The sequence below is a fragment of the Pipra filicauda genome, unplaced genomic scaffold, assembly GCF_003945595.2.
Source record: "Pipra filicauda isolate LSUMZ 115617 unplaced genomic scaffold, ASM394559v2 scaffold289_size944018_pilon, whole genome shotgun sequence".
NCBI classification, from domain to species: Eukaryota; Metazoa; Chordata; class Aves; order Passeriformes; family Pipridae; genus Pipra; species Pipra filicauda.
In genome coordinates this window covers 826,703-844,349 of record NW_024104408.1, presented here as the reverse complement: position 1 = coordinate 844,349, position 17,647 = coordinate 826,703, and the positions used below count along the sequence as shown (strand labels likewise).

General features: G+C 59.0%; 1 protein-coding gene across 6 annotated transcripts; it reads right to left on the bottom strand.

Moving 5' to 3' along the window:
- Window positions 1–560: 560 nt before the first annotated feature.
- On the bottom strand, window positions 561–16,896 carry KIFC3 (kinesin family member C3). 6 transcript variants are annotated; one of them, XM_039382889.1, is made up of 22 exons: window positions 16,442–16,707; window positions 15,917–16,031; window positions 14,122–14,267; window positions 12,765–12,912; window positions 10,419–10,615; window positions 8,119–8,184; window positions 7,404–7,553; window positions 7,078–7,317; window positions 6,684–6,857; window positions 6,408–6,555; window positions 6,191–6,321; window positions 5,988–6,099; window positions 5,589–5,770; window positions 5,406–5,510; window positions 5,044–5,174; window positions 4,350–4,473; window positions 3,770–3,899; window positions 3,429–3,658; window positions 2,658–2,792; window positions 2,204–2,312; window positions 1,929–1,957; window positions 561–1,736 (listed from the first exon to the last, which is right to left on the bottom strand). In XM_039382889.1, exons 2-21 carry the CDS (start codon window positions 15,999–16,001, stop codon window positions 1,953–1,955), a joined length of 2,748 nt encoding a protein of 915 aa, XP_039238823.1. In that variant the 5' UTR covers window positions 16,002–16,031; window positions 16,442–16,707; the 3' UTR covers window positions 561–1,736; window positions 1,929–1,952. The 6 variants fall into 6 exon arrangements, with proteins under 6 accessions (XP_039238823.1, XP_027589822.1, XP_027589826.1 ...); XM_027734021.2 differs by lacking the exon at window positions 1,929–1,957 and having other exon boundaries at window positions 16,442–16,690; XM_039382888.1 differs by lacking the exons at window positions 561–1,736; window positions 1,929–1,957; window positions 16,442–16,707 and adding an exon at window positions 16,815–16,896 and having other exon boundaries at window positions 1,964–2,312.
- Window positions 16,897–17,647: the final 751 nt, after the last annotated feature.

Here is a 17,647-nt window from a genome sequence, read left to right as displayed (position 1 = left end):
TAAGTCGTGTTAAATGCCTGAATCTCTTGAAGTCTTGTTTATCATGGCACAGCTCCTGCCTGAGAGCACCCTGGAAAAGCAGGGCTCTGTTCCCTGCGTGTCCCAGGGGAAAGCTGACCATTCTTGCCCTTCCTGTTGGGAGGCTGTGGTGAGCAACGGGAGAGCCAGCACTTGCCGGGTGGCTTGCGGAAATCCCGGGGGTGGTTTCACTCTGCTGGGTTGTTCCCAGCCCAAGGAGCAATGTCATCATTTGGGGCTTGTCCTTCTCCCTGGCCCCAAGCAGGTCTCCCTCCCTGCTGAGCTTCCAGCAGATCTCAGCTGGGAGAAGCACGAGGTGGAGCAGGATGTGGCAGCGTTGGGGCTGACTTAGGGTTTAACCACTCACTCTCCTGCTAATCGTGGCCCCCCTGCAATCAGGGGGGCTCTGCACAGCCAGGCTGGCCTGGGGGCAAGGGAAGGGATGCAACGGGCTTTTCCAGCCCTAGGGGAGATGCTGGAAACGAGGGAAGGAGCACCCACTCCATGCCAAGCAGGGTTCAAGAACAGCAGCAGAGGACGACTGGCTTTAACAGTTTATTTAAAATAAGTTTTGTTACAAAACAGGATAATTTTTAATTATTAAAATACATAGAAACATTTAATCATACAAAAGGCTAAATTTATTTTTCCCTTTTTTGTTTTTAAATAGAATATGCTGTGGAAGTGTGAGAGGAGAGGGCTGTGGTGGAAGGAGCCATCAGTGCATCCAGCAGGTATTTGCAGCAGGAGGAAATGTACCCACAGGTGGGTGCTCAGGACCACGGGCAGTGCCATCCCCCTCCCATGCCCCTGCCAGCTGCCATCCCCATACATAAGCCAACAGGCTTTTGGGCTGGAGGTTTGGGGTACTTTTGTTTGTTTTCCATTAGTTTTCCGTTCCAAGTCCATGTAAACAGGCATAAATATTTCAAACACTTTCATCTCGACCACACTGTGATCTCTCTTGACAAGACAACTGGTAAATAACTTTACAATAGCTTCATTCGAGACTGTGAAATCCCCCCTGGTGCCGTGTAACACAGGCGGCCCGTGACTGCTCCGGATCTGGGCCGGGGCCTGGCAGCACTGGCACCACGAGGAATGGCAGCTCAGCTCATGCACGGCACCAGGGGCCTTCATGCAACAACAGGGCTTGAGAAACCGACGGGGGAAGGAGCTGCTGGAATTTTTTTCTGACTTACCATGGAGGAAATGCTGCTCTGAAAGACAACGGGCAGTTGCCCAGGTGCAGTCGTGGGGGAGCCATAGCCAGGCTGGCCCTGTGGGGGTAGCAGAGGCATGGCCAGGGGCTGGCCTGGCTCCGAGCACCCCCTCCAGCTCCAAGAACCCCCTCCAATCCAGTTTCATTGTAAAAACAAAGCTGGAGAGATGGAGGGAGCACCCAGCAGCTCCCCGCTCTGGCTAAAAACAACTGTCACATAGCTGAGCATCTGAGGGGGCAGATTCCTGCCCAGCACCACTGTCCCCCACCCTGAGAGGGGGGTCTGGCTGCTGGGAGACCCTGGTCCTGTACTGCTCATTGTGAGAGGTGCCATCACCCTCAGGTCACAGGTCCTGGTGACCAAGGGAACAGCACTGAAGCCTTCATTTCTTCCAGCAGCCACCTCCGTGTCGCCGTGAGGGGCTGGGTCCTGGAGTGGGTTTGGTGCCCGAGCTGGGAGCTGGCACTTATCACAGTGGGACCGACCTCAGCTTCCCTGGGAAGAGACACGTGGGTCACAGTAGGCAGGGACACAGCCACCAGTGCCCCAGCCCCTTCTGGCAGCATTGTAGCAAGAGCTGGTACCACAAGCATCCCCAGGAGCATCCCTGCACAGCCCAGCAGCCCTGCCCTGCCTGGGAAGCGGGTGAAGCAGAGCCCTCCACCAGCACCCGCCGCAGGCACTCACCTGGCAGCCACGGCTGCCCCTAAGTCAGGCTGAAATCAAAGGGGAGAGAAGTTCAGCCTGGTGGCATTGTCCTCCCCACACCCCCTGAGCCGCCAGCAGCAGCTTTGCACCAGGGTGCTCTCGGGGAAGTGCTGACCATGGCTAATTAGTAATTAGTTAATGAGCTGATTACGAATCTGCTCACTCCCTCATGCAGGCTTTGCCACGGGCTTGTGGTGGGAGCCTCCTTGGATGGAGGGACCCCATATGGGCTCCCAAGGTGCCCCACCACCCACCTGAAGTGTGGAGCTTCCTGCGGATGGAGGCGGAGCGACTGGAGAGCTGCCCTGGGCTGTGGGATGTGTGGCCCCGGCCAGGTGTTGCTGCAGAACCCGGTGAGTCACCCTGGGAGGAGATGGGACACAGACCCAGGGTCAGTCCATGCCAGTCCTCAAAGGGAAGGAATGGGGATGGGCTCATGGGCAGATTGTGCCCGCCTGGGTAGTGGTATCCAAATGTGCTCTGGGGGTACTACGGGCTACTGCAAAACATGGCTTGGAACGGCCGAAGTAGCAGCATCAGCTGGACACCTCTGCTTGGGGACAACCCACATCCCACCAGGTGATGGTCCCCAGCAAAGATGGCTCCAGGGGAACATCCAAACAGCCCTGGGGAACATGTGTGGGGGCAAAACAGGGGGACCCCTGGAGTGAGGGGGAAGAGGAAAGGCACCAGCAGCTCCTTGGTTACCTCCAGCTGCTCCTGGCTGGGCCAGGAGGCCAGCTCAGCCTTGCGGGAGACAGGACCCAGCTCCACGGAGCGAACTCTCTCGGCAAACTTCAGGGAGCACAGCGTCTCGCTGGTGTTTTTCTCGGCGGGGGAGACCTGCAGGCAGGGAGGAGCAGGCAGAAAAGTCACCCTGGCAGCTGCCTGCGCACCCCGGGGCCCTCCCCCGGCAAACCTGCTGATGGTGGCCGGTGAGATGCTATTATTAACCTGCCCCTCCCAGGATGGCTCTGTCCATCCGTGCCTGGGCCAGCTGGATCCCCTGTCACCAACCGCCACAGCGGGAGGGACAGCCGGGAATAGCTGTGGCAGGTGGCAGGGGCTTGGGCAGCCCCTGTGGGGGCTCGCTGTGGGCACAGGCAGCTGGGATTGGGGGGCCACAGGACAGGGGTGGAGGAGCTGCCAGAACTCAAAATCCTCCCAGCAAAAGAGGGGATGTGGAGATGACAACACGCAAGGAGATCGTGCCCACAGGGCAGGATCATGGATCTCCAAGTTCATTCCCATCCCTCGGCCTCTGGGGTGCAGACATGGGGACAGAGCTGCCTCTGGCACTGCAGCTGCAGACCAGATGTCCCCATGGGCAAGCCCTGTCCCCTGGTTCCAGCCCAGCTCCTGCCTCCAGCAGCCCTCCCACCTGCCCCAGCACTGGAGCAAGAAGGGACCAAACTCATCCCAAAACCCACACTGACTGGCCGTGGGAATGCTGACAGGCACTGGGTGCCCAGCCCCTACCTGCACCATCATGAGGGTCTTGCTGTCGCCGCTGAGCGAGTCCTGCAGCAGGTAGGTCAGCTTGGAGTTGCGGAAGGGCACGTGGCCCTGCCGGGAGCGCAGGGCGTAAATGACGTCGCCCAGCGCCGAGAGGGACTTGTTGATGTGCTGCGCCTCGCGGAGCCGGCTGCCCTCCGCGCCCGACCGCCCGACCCGCTCCGAGCCCGCCAGGTCCACCAGGTTCAGCTTCCCTGAGGACACACAGCCAAACCCCCCGGGCTGGCATCAGTGCCCGGCCCCACACACCCCTGGGATGCTGCAGCCCAGGCGCCCTGGGGAGGGGTTTGCCCCATGGAACCCACCTGTGGTGCGGAGCCCTGTGCTGCGGTCGAGGCCACGGACGGTGATGATGAGGAGGGCGTGGGAGCGAGAGCTGTGCTCGTTCAGGTTGGTGCACTCTGTCACCCGTTTGACGTGGCCAAAATCAAAGACCTGGGGGAGTCCAGGGAGTTGGGGGGTGAGGCCAGTTTGGCCCAATCCCACAACAAAGCCCCTGTGATCCAGGGGCACCTGGAGATGTAACCTGAGCAATAGCACCCCCAAGGGGGTGCCTGGTCCATCAGGGTGATGACCGCTGTCAGATCTCAGCCTGGGTGATGCACCAAAGGCAGGGGGTGACAGGCAGGGCACTGTGGTGACAGCCGCATCCCACTAATCCCTCAGGAACTCTGGGCCCCACGCTGTTATTTTTAACCCCCTGTGGCTCACCCCATGGGACAGTGACCTTCTCATGACATCCAGAGACCTATTTTGGTCTCTGTTGCTCCCCAGGGCTTCAGAAATGCTCCCGAATCCAGGGGTCACAGACCAAAAACCCCCCTCTGGGTTCGCTGCACCCCTGGTTCCACCCTCCTGTACCCACCACCCCCCATCTCCCCGCACCTTGTTGATGTCCTCCACGCTCTGCACCCTGAACTCGGTGAGCCCGGGCACATAGAGCTGCCCGCTGCCATCGGGGCACAGCTTGATCTCCAGCTTCTCCTGCGGCTCCTTCCCCAGCAAGTCCCTGGGCAAAGGGGCACCCGTTACCATCCCTATCCCAGGGGGGTGCTGGCATCCGTTCCGCGGCTCAGGGCTGTGTGCCAACACTGCCAGAGCAGCCGTCTCCTCCTGGGAAAGCTGCACAACCTATTTATAGACCTCAGCTCTCTTGGCTCTCATGTGCCTGCTCTCACCCAACTCTGTTCCCCATTATTCTAATGGATGTGCTCCTAGGATCCTCCTAGCCCCTCCTGCCTGAGGCTGGACAAGGGAGGAAAATACCTCTCATGTTCCCAGCTCCCAGTTACAAAGTCCTAAATATAGCATCTGTGGGCAAGGGTGGAGAGGGGGATGCCCCAGCCGCTGCATCAGGGCCAGGGAGTGGGAGTGACGGCAGGGCTGGGAGCCTGTGTAAGTCTTGGAGCTCGTGGGAAGGGCGGTGTGCACCAAAATAAATTAAAAATAAATCCTTGCATGGCCAAACACATCACCTAAGGCCCTGGCACAAGCTGTGAGGCCAAGGCAGGGCTGGTGGGATAGGGAGGGGAGAGCAGCATGGGGTGACACCCAAAAAGCTTCTCCGCCCTCCCCGTACCTGAGCGACTCGTTGTAGATCTCGGCGGCGCTGACGGTGATGGTGTAATCCCAGTCGGCTGCTTTGCCCCGCACCTCGGAGAAGAGGAGCTGCAGGGCCCGCTGGTTGATCCCTGGATTTGCTGCCGTTCCCTGATGGATTGGAGTGAGAAATGGGGGGAAAAACACCCTCTTGCCTTTTACTCTGTATTTTTTTCTGAGCAGAAACAAAGCCCAGGGGGTTGTTGTGGAGCAGCAGTCACCATCACTGGTGCACGCCGGGTCTGAGCTGGCCACCAGCATGCTTAGTGGAGGCTGCTGAGACTGGGCACCACGGGGTGGGAAGCTGAGGAAGAAGATGGAAGAAAAGCCAGGCAAACTCACCTCCATCGTGTAGGTTTTTCCTGCCCCTGTCTGCCCGTAGGCGAAGATGCAAACGTTGTAGCCATCAATGCAGGAGGTGACCAGGGCTTGAACCTCCTGAAACACCTGGGGGAGACAGGGGAGGGTCAGGGGAAAGTGGCTGTGTCCTCCCCTCACACCAGCAGTGTGGACAGCAGCACCCACCTCCTCCTGGGATGCTTGTGGGGGGAAGACTTTATCCAGCTCAAAGGACACCTGCTTCCCCTTGTGCAGGAGGTGCAGGACAGCATCATCATCGGTGTCAAAAGTCACTGCATTGGCCGCCTCCGGGCCCTCACCATCCTCCTTTGTGATGGGGCGGACTCTCCCGAAAACACGGATGTTTCCTGGGATGAGAGATGCAGGGATGGTGTCAGGCCCAGCGCATCCTGCTGCCACCCCCAGTAACCATCAAACACTGGGCAGGCTGAACGCTGCGGCCCGCTGCAGACTGAAGCATCCTGCTGTCAACCCGAGCACCTTATGGGAATGCTCCCCTGTCCATCCTGCCCCCCCTCAGGGACACGCTCTCCCACGATGGGACCCGCCACACTCCCCGCACACCTTTCAGCCGCACCAGCTCGTTGTGACACTTCTTGCGGAGCTGCAGCTCCCGCCGGTACTTGCGCAGCAGTTCCCGGTTGGTGCTGTGCACCTCCTCGATGGCCTGGCTGATCTGCAGGGGTGGAGACCAGCGGCTCAGCAAGCCCCCAGCATCTCCACTCAGCGTAGAGGGGAGATGGGGTGGTGGTTCCAGGGGGACTCACCTCGGCCCTGGCGCTGCGCAGGGTCTCCTGGAGGAGCAGGGGGAAGTCGCGGACCTGACGCTTCAGGCTGTTGTAGTCGTGGGTGAGGGTGCGCAGAGCCGGCTGCAGCGTCAGCAGGTTGGTCCGGACACCTGCAGGCATGAGGCAGGGTGAGGGGCAGGTGATGACACCCCAGCACTGATCAGGCAACCCCACAAGCCCCCTGCACCTTCCTCACCTGCCAGGTTCTCGTGCACCGCCTTCATCTCCACCTGGGCGCGGGAAAATGCCTCTTCGATGGCACGGTTCTTCTCCTCTTCCATCGCCTGCATCTCCTCCAGCATCTGCCCGTGGGCTCGCTCCAGCTCAGCCTCGTACATCACAATCTGAGAGAGGAGCAAAGGAGGGTGACACTGATCTGGTGCCCACCCTCTGCCACACCATATCACCTGGCGAGCACCAGGCAGGCAGGGAACATGAGGTGAGTTCTGATTTACACCTGTCACACGCAGACCTGAGCTCGGAGCTGAGCCTCTGTCTTCTGGGAGTTTTGCAGCTGCTGTTCCATCTCCTTCAGCACCTGCCTCTGCATCCCAACCTGCTCCTGCAGGTACTGGTTTCGGGACTGGGTCTCGCACAGGGCTTGTTTTGCTTTGGCTGACTCCACCTCCACTGTCTTGATGATATACTGAGGGAAAAAGCACCCAGAGATGGGATGTACTGGGGAAACAGCACTCGAGGGGCCTGGAATGGAACTGTTGTTTGCCCAGGGGGAGATAATTTAGGAAATCATGGTGCTGTGCTGATGTGCTCAGGGCAGAGAGATAGGTGGCACTTGCAGGGCAGCCACTGGGCACTGTGAGGCACCCAGCCCAGCCAGGAGAGATGGAGAGCTCCATGGTGCTCACCTTTATCTGCTGGGGCTGGGATTTGAGGCTGGCGATGGTCTCCTGGCTGTCCCGCAGCCGCCGGCTGAGCCGCTCCTCCTCCTCGGCTCTCTCGGCCAGGGAGTCCTTGAGCCGCAGCTCCACCTCGGCCAAGCGGTTTGTCTTCTGCTGCACCTCCAGGTCCAGCTCCACCAGCTTGGCCCGCGTCTCCTCTGCCTCCCGCTGCAGCTGGGACAGTTGCTCCTGCAGCCCAGCGTTCTCCTGGCCCCAGAACATGACAGGCAAGGCTGTGTCACCCACGGGTGCCTGTCACTCTGCCACCACCGCCACTGCCACCAGCAACTCACCTGGAGGTGGTGGCAGTCCCGGCACGGTGCCTGCTGCTGCTGCTGCCGCCGCAGCTCCCGCAGTTCCCCCTCACACGCCTTCATCTCCTGCCGCAGGCGCTCGTTCTCGGCCGCCAGCAGGTCCCGGTGCTTCTCTGCATCCGTGCCGCCCTGCCAGGATGGAAGAGCAGATGGAACCTTGATGCACCCCTTGAGCCCAGCCTGCTGCTGCCCTGGGGAGCCTCTGCCTGCTGCACTAGCGAGTCACCAGCCTGCAGCCTCAGGGAACCCCCAACCTGCCATGCTCAGGGAGCCACAGTCTCCTGCCACTTTGGAGCCCTGACTCTGCTGCACCCCAGGGAGCCCCCAGTCTGCAGCATCAGGGAGCCCCCAGCCTGCTCCATCAGGGGAGACCCAGCCTACCATGTCAGAGAGCCCCCACTGAGCCCAGGCAGCCCCAAGCCCCACAGGGACTTTCACTTCCCACCGCAGGGCGACAGCGCCGAGGGAGCTTTGCCTGTTGCGTCCCAGGGACACTGGCACAACGTTGTGTTGGACAGAAAATCCCACAAACTTTTGTCCCTCAGTGTCTCAAGGCCCAGAGGGTCCAAACCGTGACCCTGGGGAGGTTTAGTCCGCCTTTGTCCACCCCACGTGCCCTCTTCCTCCTCAGGAACCAGAGCTCCAGTGTCCCTGCAGGCAAAGGTGGCTCAGCCCGATCCCAGTGGCAGCTCACCAGCTCCGAGCGCAGCCGGCCGATCTCCTGTGCCTGCTCCAGGACCTTCGCCTTCAGAGTTTCAACCTGTCAACACAGACCAGGTTAACCAGGAAGCACCTCAGCAGCTTTTGGAGGAGACCCTGTGGTGCCACCCCAGCCACCAACATCCAGTCTGTCTCACATTTTTGTTATGCCTTAATTTTCCACCTGGCTCTGAGCGCCTGATTCACACGACCTGATTTAAATAAGCGTTAATGAAAGCCTTGCTTTGACCTTGTTCAACCATGGGTATAATTTGTCCATGTTGAGCATTAGCAGAAACCATCATTAAAAAAAAAAGGCATCATCTTTGGAGAAGGGAGAAAACAAACCTATCCATAACAGTGTTTGAAGAGCCAGAAGTGCCTTGTCCTGCCCTCACAACATAGCTTCGTTTTGCCTTCTCTGTTTTTCCTTCTAGGAAAGTTATCTTGGGACAAAGAGGGAGCAGGAGCTCTTCAAGAAGGCCATGTGTCTGAGTCTGACAGGAGGATGCTCCCCAGCCACCCCCATCTGGGCATCTGCCCATCTTATGGGACCAGGCTGTCCTCCCAGCAAAACCAGGTGGATTTCAGAAATCCTCAACTTTTTTTTTGTGCAGGGATCAGTCAGACCCTCCCAAAATCTGCAGTTATTTGAACAAACAGCAGCAGCGAGTGTTTGGTGAAGCCAGCAGTCTCATGGACTGTGTTTTAATGGAGTTTGCTCACCTGCTCTGTCCCGTGTCCCTGTGCCATAAACCTGCTGGGTGAGCATCACTACTGCCCCAGAGCTTACCCCAGAGGGAACTGGACCTGGCTGCATGCTTCACCACCATCCCCCAGATCCCAACCCAGCTCCCCATTTCCCCACTCCTGAAAGCCGCCAAACTCCTCACTGGGACGCGCCTGGGTATTGCCCCATTCCAATAACCAGCTTTTTCTCTAAGCAACCGGCCCTCTGTGGACCATAATTTACGAACTGCTGATTAATAACCAATGCAGATGTGCTGACACGGGGCTATAATTAATCTGGTAAGTTATTAAGCCGCGCCCTTGCACAGATGGCAGCACAACGGGCAGCAGCTCCGTGTGCCCCGCGCTCGGTGGGGCACGGCCCGGGGTTCCACAGCCACAGGTGGGGGAATGCGGCTGCTCCCTGATGGCATCGGGATCCCCCCCCTCCACAGGGGGGCTGAGCGCTTGAGTGGGAAAACCCCATTTCCATATTCACCGAGGGAGACTATTAAGGTATTTTTGTAAGTATTTTTAAGAGAGGGGAGGTACTGAGAAGACAGAGTCACGACTTGTTCCGGGGAATCCGCCAGCCCAGCCAGTCGGCACACACGCCGGAGCCTGCCCACCATTCCCTGTGCCAGCGGTGCCCAAAAATGCCGATGCACCTCCACCCCCTACCTGCTCGGGCATCTCTGGCTGCATCCTGCTCTCTGGAGGTGACAGGGACTCCTTGGCAGCCGGATCTGGCTCAAGCCATGGCCCGGCCATCCCCGAGCTTTGGAGGTTTGGGCCAGCACTTCACTCCGGCCGGTGTCGGCTGCGCTTGCTGCCGAACTGGCCGGCGCGGGGCCGGCTCCTGCCGCGCTCACGCCTGTGTCATGCAGAGCATGCCAGCCAAATGCAGGACAATTACCTCCGCCTTTTTGACACCCGTGGAACAAGCAGAACCTGACTGCAACAGCTTCCACAACAGCCACATGCAAATCCCTTTGCGAGCAGCCAGAATTTCCATCTCCCTGGGACAACCCAGGTCCTTGTGCTGGGAATGTGCCTGCATCAGCGCAGGAGATGGTTTTTGGAGGAGGTCTGGTCGTGGCGGCCAAAACCCGTCCCTTCTTCAAACAACTCCGTGCCTTCACATTCACTTTCCACCTCCTGACTCTTGAAAGTCACTAAAATTAAACTGCTGGGTTGGTCTAATGAGCTGATCCTGTGGCAGCCGTCCTGTGCTGGGCAGAGGGATGATGCTGCAGGGCTGCATCCTGACACCCAAAGCCCTCTCAGCCACGTCACAGAGCCACACACCTTCACCAACACTACTGTGGTGTCACTCAGGGGACTGCAAGCATCCCAAGGGAGGCACAGCCAAAACCAGTGCTCAGGAACACCCAGCTCCCACATCATCCCTACATGCTGCAGCAAAGGAGATGCTCTATGATGGAGGTCCTACACTCTTTCCAAGTGCAACCCTCACTAACTGCACACAACAGCACTGCAGCCAAGCCACAGCCTGAGGCTGGAGGCCCCGACAGACCCCCTTGTGCCGCCCTGTCCCCACTGTACCTGGCCTTGCAGCTGCAGAGAGAGGGAGAGCTCGTCGTTCTCCTGGGCGGCGAGCTTCTCCTGCAGCCCCAGCAGCTCCTCCTGCAGCTGCAGCTTCTCCTTCTGCAGGTGTGCCATGGAGGCCATCACCTTCTGGATCACTGGGAAGGGTCGAGCTGCCGGCAGGCTGGCACGTTTCCCACTGCAGATCCTCCCTCCTGCAGGGTGAGCAAAGATGGAGCTGGTCAGGATCTGGCCACCTCGCTGGGGAGCAAAATGCCAGCCCTGGGGAGAGTCCCCAGGGGCTGAGGTGGAGATGAGAACACAGGAAGTGGCTCTTGCACAAGTCCCACAGAGAACAGTGACATATTTGGAGGCACATCCCGAGTGCCACGGTGCTGACCCACAGCAGGCTGGGCTAACAGTGGGGTCTGGCCAGCTGAGCCCCAGGGCAGGGTAGGAGCCAAAGTGATGTGCCAATGCCAGCAGAGCATCCCAGGCCACAGCACAGAGCACCTGCCCACACCACTGCACAGTGACCCAGCCCTATCACACGCCGAGATGCTGCCGCCTCGCTCTGATAACAACCGCCCTCACCACGGCGCTGATTCACCCCGGCATCCTTTCTTCTGAATGAGCAGGTGCCGGTGGAAAACCCGTGTGATCATGTCATTAAAGCTGCGTCACTACACACAAACATAATGGAAGCTGAAGGAAAATTATACGGGTACTCTGAATGGCCGTATTGCCCAATCCTCCCGTGTTTGGCTTTCTAACCTTCCTGGTATTACTTTAAACATCGTTTTCTGCATGTTAATAGAGCCACCAGCGCTGACAGAAGCCAACCTGGCCGTACATCAGAGCCTACCAAATGACCTGGTAGTTCCCAAGAAGCAGTGAGCTGGCCTGACTCATTCCCAACGTGGGGATGAAGCACTGTGGCGAGGGAACTGGTGGCCAGGATCCCGGCTGCCCGGAGCCCTTCCCTGCCTGCCACGCATTTCATCCGCTGCCACCAGAAACCTGAGGTTTCAAAAGGCAGGAGCTGATGCTGGGAATCACTGTGCTGCCCGCGGGAGGGTGCTGCCTGCTTCATGGGAAATGTCCTGAATACAAGAAGAAAGAGTTTTTTGTCCGTGAATCAGACTTTCTACCTTTAAATGGAGTTAAGGAGGCAGCAGAACAGGCAAAAAAAATGAAATGCTGGACCAAACCACAGCTTTGCTGCTGACAGCACGCCATGGAACTTATCCAGCAGTGGCTGCAGAAGACATCACTGGGTTCTGTCTTCCTGCCATGGGCTGGATACCCCAAAAAAGCACTGCCAGGAACCAGTTTTATTTTCTTTCCGTGCTGAAAGCTCAGCCCAGCTCAGGCAGGGGACTGTGGTCTTCTCTTTAAAACCAACACAGAAAAAACCCACCCCAAAACTTCCAAAGCTGACAGGAATTCCAGCTCTCGCCCTTTGGGGAGCGTGAAGGGATAAGAAAAAATTACAGGAGGCGGGAGGCTCCTGTGGACACACGGCATGTCTGCACACATCATCCACCCTAATCCTGGGCTGGGACCCAAGCCAGGCTCAGAGCTGCAACATTCAGCTGCAAGTCAAACTGCCAGGTAGGGAAATCTCACACAGATAATGCCTTCCTCCATGCTCCAGCACCTTCTTCCTGTGACAGCATCCATGGGAGAGGAGATGTCGTCCTGTGTTGTTACATCTCCCACTGGACAGACACACTGGTGGTGATGAGGGATCTGAGTGCAGCAGGCATGGCACACCAACCCTCCTGCTTTCCCAAATGCTCTGAAACCCTTTAGGAAAGATGCCTGTTTCCTTGGCTCTGCCCTGTTATCATTGCCACACAGACCTCCTTTCTCCTGCTTCCCTGCCCCTTCCCAGCAGCCCCCCCACACAAGAAGCTGCTCTGGGATGCAGCCTGGGACCACGTCAGGAGCAGCTCCTGAGATGCACCCTGACAAGCCTGCACAATCCAATCCTGACAGAGAAAGACAGGAAACCACAGGATTTTCCCACCCCGGTGCAGCCGCGCACACTGCAAACATTTCCACACACGTTACATTTTCCTTAAGCAGGAGGAAACAGCAGTGGATTCACCGTGGAGCTCACAGCGGAGCTCATCTGCTCTGTTCACCCAGTTCAATAATTCATTGGTCCCTATCACCAGCCATCAGCTGGCTGGTGTTGGATTTCTACTGTGACCTGTCCCCCCCGCGAGGCAGCCGCATGTCTGTGTGCACCCCCAAAGAGGAGAGGTTTGCCCGGTACCCACCGGCAGGTACCAAGTGCCCATCCCATCCCATCCTTCCTCCCGAGTGCCCACCGCTGCATCCCGGCTGTCCCCTTACCTGCTTTCTCCAGATTCATGGTGGAGGCTGCCTGCACCGCTGTGGCAGCTGCTGGCTCACAGGGGGATGCCAGCGGCTCCTCCGTGGCTGGTGTCAGGTCCTGGTGCTGGGTCTCCTCCCGCCGCTTGCACGCCGTATCCCGCAGGGCCTGTGTCCAGGAGAAGAAACAGGTCAGGGAGGAGAAGTGGCATGTCAGAGAGGAGAGGTGACATGCAGCGACTGGGCACACCGTGCTGGACATGGTGCCAGCAGCCAGCACGCCACTGGGCTGGTCAGGAATGAGCAAGGAGGGCAGAGCAGAGGATAGGACAGTGGGGCTCAGGGAAAACCCTCCCTCTGAGGGAACTGGGTGTTGGGAAGCTGCCACAATGAACTTATCATGTTGCTTTTAGTTCTCCCCATAAACAACTCCTTCACTCGCACTGGCCATGCAGTTATACTGAATATTAACTATTTTTCTTTCTATGGCCTTAAAAAATGACCCTGACTTGCAGGCAGGGTTGAATGTGAAGCTGCTTGCTGTGAGCTGTGGCTCAGGTAATGCCATGCCCAGTGGGATGGAGTCCAGCTCCGAAAAAATCAGAAGAAATCTGGAAGGAGCTTTTGAAAAGCTGAGATAAAAGGTGATGATCAGCTGAGTTTGTCCTGGTCAAAAATGCCTTTTCTTACTCATATCTTATCTCAGAGCCTGTGGCATCGCCCCGCAGACCAGGGAAACCTGTCTCACCCCAGCAGAAGGGCAAATATGCCAGTAATTTGAGAATAAATTGGAAGGAGGTGGTGGCAGCATTCTCCTGGAAAAGCCGCGTGTCTGCGGTGCCTCTGCATCTGAGACTCCAGGAGGGTTTTGCCGAAGGGAATTCATTGAGGTTGGTGTGAGATAAGAAGGTGTTTTTCTTCTTTTCAAAGAAGGGGAATTTGAACTGATTTGCCTGAAGCCCAGAATGAACTAGTGGCAGCAACACCAGTACACGGTGTCCCGACACTGTCCCTGGCTGTGGCACCCTTCCACCTCCTCCTCCTCCATCCCACTGGCAAACACCACCTTACGGCACTGCATTTCCTTATCACACTTCTGCCTTCAGCTCTCCTGTTATCATGACCCATAAGTGACCCAGAAAATGTTATTTCAGGCTGTTCCCCAGCAATTTTGATGCCTTGTGACTCCCAGGAGATGCTCTTCCCTCCCTACTCAGGGCAGCAGCTCCGCTTGAGGCACGTGGTGCTGGGGTCCGGACAGAAACTGGCTGCAGTGAGGGGGGGGACCAGACAGCTCCCACTGAGGTGCGGGGCATCCTCCCCACCATCCCAAAACTGCCTTCCCCACCCAAGCCACAGCTGGCTCAACGCTCCTCACCTGGAGAGCCCGGCAGAGCCCACGGGGGTTTGCAGCGTCTGGCCAGCTCACACTGAGGATTTTATGGTGAAGCAGAGTAGGCAGCAGAGGAACCCGGGGAGAGGTGCCTGCTCCGCTCCCAGCACTGAGCCTGTCCTGCCCGCAGCCTGAGATGGAGCAAAGAGCATCACTGGATCAACCTGAGAGCCCAGGATGGACACAGCTTTTGGCCTAGCTCAGCAAAGCCACCTCCTCCCTGCCGCCGCCACCGCACCGGTGTGGCAGAGATGGTGCCTGACTTTTATTAAAAATGTTAATTATGTTAATTAGAAAAATTATCCCTTCGGGGGGCGGAGACTAGTTGCCAATGACTAGTAACGAGAATTCAGGGTGTAGCATCCGTCTGGCCTCTGCAGGACCAGATCTGTCCCCCCACCAGGGACACCCCAGCTCTGCCCCTTGCCAAGCCGCTCAGCTTCCTGAGATCCTATCTTGGAAAAGCTGCCAAAGCCAGCTTGCATCACCGAAACCAGACGGACGGACCCTGACGGCGTCACCTCCCTCCACTGCCCCCAAATATTTCCTTTATTTGTCAGGCAGCCAAACCCGAAAGCAGCCAGGGCAGCAGTTCCTGCCCTGCTGAGCCACACAGAAGGAAACCAGCAACTCGAGGAGCCTTCTCCCACGGCTGTGTCCTCCTCTGTTACAGGAAAAGCAGCTGGCGAGGGCTATGTCCCACTGCTTGGGGACCCTGTGCCCTCCCTCCCACACCTGCCTGCCACAAGCGCTGCCACCATCACAGGCAGCCAAATCTCTTCTCCAGCAGGCAGGAAAAAAATCAGCAACCCACAAATCAAACCTCAACAACGCAGTTTTTTCTCTAAAATCATCCAGAGGCAGTTTGGCCCGTGGTGGATGCAGTGTCTGGAGGGAGACGTGCCCTGATGAAGTTAGTCTATCACTCTGGACTTCTTCCCAGCCTCTAATTATCCATAACATTTCGCACGCGCCAGGAAAATCGTGTGTTTCCAAAGCGTTGGCGAATGCCCCGATAAAAGGCAATGAGTTCCCCATCCCCGGCACGGGCAGCAGCAGCCATTGGGCAGAGGAAGCACCAGAAAACCCCATTTTGGAGGCTTTGATGCCAATCAGCACTTGGCTGGACTGGCCTGAGTGCCAGGGAAGCAGCAGTGTCCGGAGAAGCGCCTGCCAGTACGTCGGGATGGAGAATGCTGAAGCCAACAGCAAAAAAAGCTCAAATAGGGGGGGGTTCAGCCCCCTGCTTTGCCAAAATCCATTTGGCACCGCTGGAAGGGAGGCGGGAAGGGCTGTTTTCCAACAAGCGGCTGCAGGCTGGGGCAAGCAGCCGCCCGCCTGCCTGCAGAGCAGCTCAGCCGACGCGGAGGAAAACCCCGACTCAACTCACCCACGGGGTCCATGCACTGGGGAGGGATAAGAAGACCTTCCAAGGAGATGAAGCCGGGTGAGGCAAGGGCCCTATGTCTGCCCTGCCATGCAGATCGCCCCGTTCTCTTTCTTACATGTTAAATTTTAACCTTTCTCCCTAAGTTTGTCGCTCGGAAGGGCCAGGAGGGAGATGGAGGCAGCCCTCTCCGCTCATCTGCTCTCCCCCTGGCTGTCCACTGCTTTGTGCCTGCTTCCGAGTCCCCGTTTCTCAAATCTTGAGCTTCATCCGGAAAGAAATGTGAAAAATGCAGGCTGGCCTGTTCCCAGCCTCTCCTTCCCCAGTGATCAGGGCGTGAGCACGGCAGGCTGAGCCCCAAGGGGCAAGGACGAGCCACCGCGCCGTACTCACCGTCCGGGACAAGGTCCTTCGTGTTCCAGACGGCTCCGGAGGAGGGCCCGGATCCCAGATCCCAGGCTGTGCGGGATGTAATCATGGCACGGGGGTCCCGAGTACAGCAGCACCTCTGCAGAGAAGCGCAAGGACGGACATCTCAGCCATGCTCTGTGTCCAGCCGTAAATCCCAGCGGACCGTGCCAGGGCAAACCACGACAGTAACACCGGTCGCGAACTCCCGAAACCCGCAGGAAGTTGCACCAATCCCGATTTCGCTCCCGAAAAGGCGACAGCCCCGGGCTCCCTCCGTGCTCCCGGCGGATGTGACATAAACAGTGTCTGTAATTAATTTACTCATTCCCGAAGCCTCTCCAGGCCCCTCCTAACCTCGGGCTGGGGCTAACTTAGGGAGTTCGGAACTCCGGGACTACGGGCAGCCCCGCACCCGGGAGGCACCGCACGCACCGCACCACCCGCTCCGCACCGCACACACCGCCCGGCACCGCCCGCCCCGCACCGCCCTCGCCGCACACACCGCACCGGGGGCCAGCTCGGCGGGGAAGGGGGCGCGGAGCCCCGGGACCGCCCCCCCGCCCTCCGCGGGGTCCCTTGTTCTCCCGACCGGCGGCTCCGGGAAGGCGGGAGCCGCAGCGGGGCGGTCCCGGTCCCGGTCGTGGTCTCGGTCCCAGGGAGCAGGAGGCGCAGCCCCGCCCCGCGCCCCCCCGGCGCTGGTCCCGGTGCCGGTGCCGGTCCCGGTGGCGCTGCCCGCCGCAGGCTAACGGGGAGCCGTGCTCTCGCCGCGCCCCGGGTGCTCCGTGCCGGCACACCCAGCTCCTCAGACAAAGGGAACCTCTGCCCAGCCCGGCCCCCCCCGCCGCCACCGGTGCCGGTGCCGCCCCCGCGGGGCACTCACCGGGTGCGGGGCTGTGGCGGGGCGATGGACGGTGCCAGCCCCGGTCCCAGCCCCGTGCCCGCCCTCCCGGGCACTTCGGTAACGGAGGAGCCGAGCTCCGCCCCGCGCTCGTTGCCGTGGAAACCCGCGAAACCCCCCGGCGGGCGGTGGGGCGGGGGCTGCCCCACCCCGCACTCGGGGCTCCGGAGGGGCGGCCCCGCCCCGGCTCCGGGAGCTCCCGGGGCGTCCGCGGGACACCGCCGACCCCTCTCGTCAGAGCCCGGGGAGCTCAGCGCAGCCCCGGTGTCCCCCCGTGCCCTTCCCGGGGGAGCCCCGCGCCCTCGTGATTCCCCGACTCTCCCTTGTCAGAGCCCCGGGGGGGCTCCCGGTGTGTCCCGGGTACTCGCAGTATGTCCCTGCCCTTCCCGCCCCAAATCCCGGTGCTCTTCGGGGAGTCTCAGTGTAACCACATCCCACCTGTGCACCCCCCCAGCATGGCTCATCAGGGTGACCCTGGGGGACCGTGGGGACTATGGTGCTGGTGACCCACACAGCGAGGACCAGAGGTGACAAAATATGCCCTCACCTGTCATGTCCCCACTCTCCCAAACACCAGTGTATTCGCTGGCAACAATGCCAACCAGCACCCCAGGCTCACTGGGCCTGGGGACACAGATTTCAAATGAAAAAAAACCTGTTTCTAACCCAGAGGCGTGGAGAAAACAGCCTGACATGCCAAGACCTCTCCAAAGGCAGGCCCTGGTGTCAAGAAAGGCAGCAGAAAATCCTGCTTTAAGCATTTTTAGGGTGTGAGTTGTATCTACGTGCCTGTATTACACACACAGCCCTCATGA

Bases quoted from the DNA above. Each gene is read 5' to 3' on its own strand.
- KIFC3 (XM_039382888.1), bottom strand. From the start codon at position 16,001: ATGATTACATCCCGCACAGCCTGGGATCTGGGATCCGGGCCCTCCTCC. The intron at 4,474-5,043 runs GTACGGGGAGGG...CCCTTTGCCCAG, and splicing joins ATCTACAACGAGTCGCTCAG to GGACTTGCTGGGGAAGGAGC. The intron at 2,313-2,657 runs GTAACCAAGGAG...ATCTCCTCCCAG, and splicing joins CCAGCCAGGAGCAGCTGGAG to GGTGACTCACCGGGTTCTGC.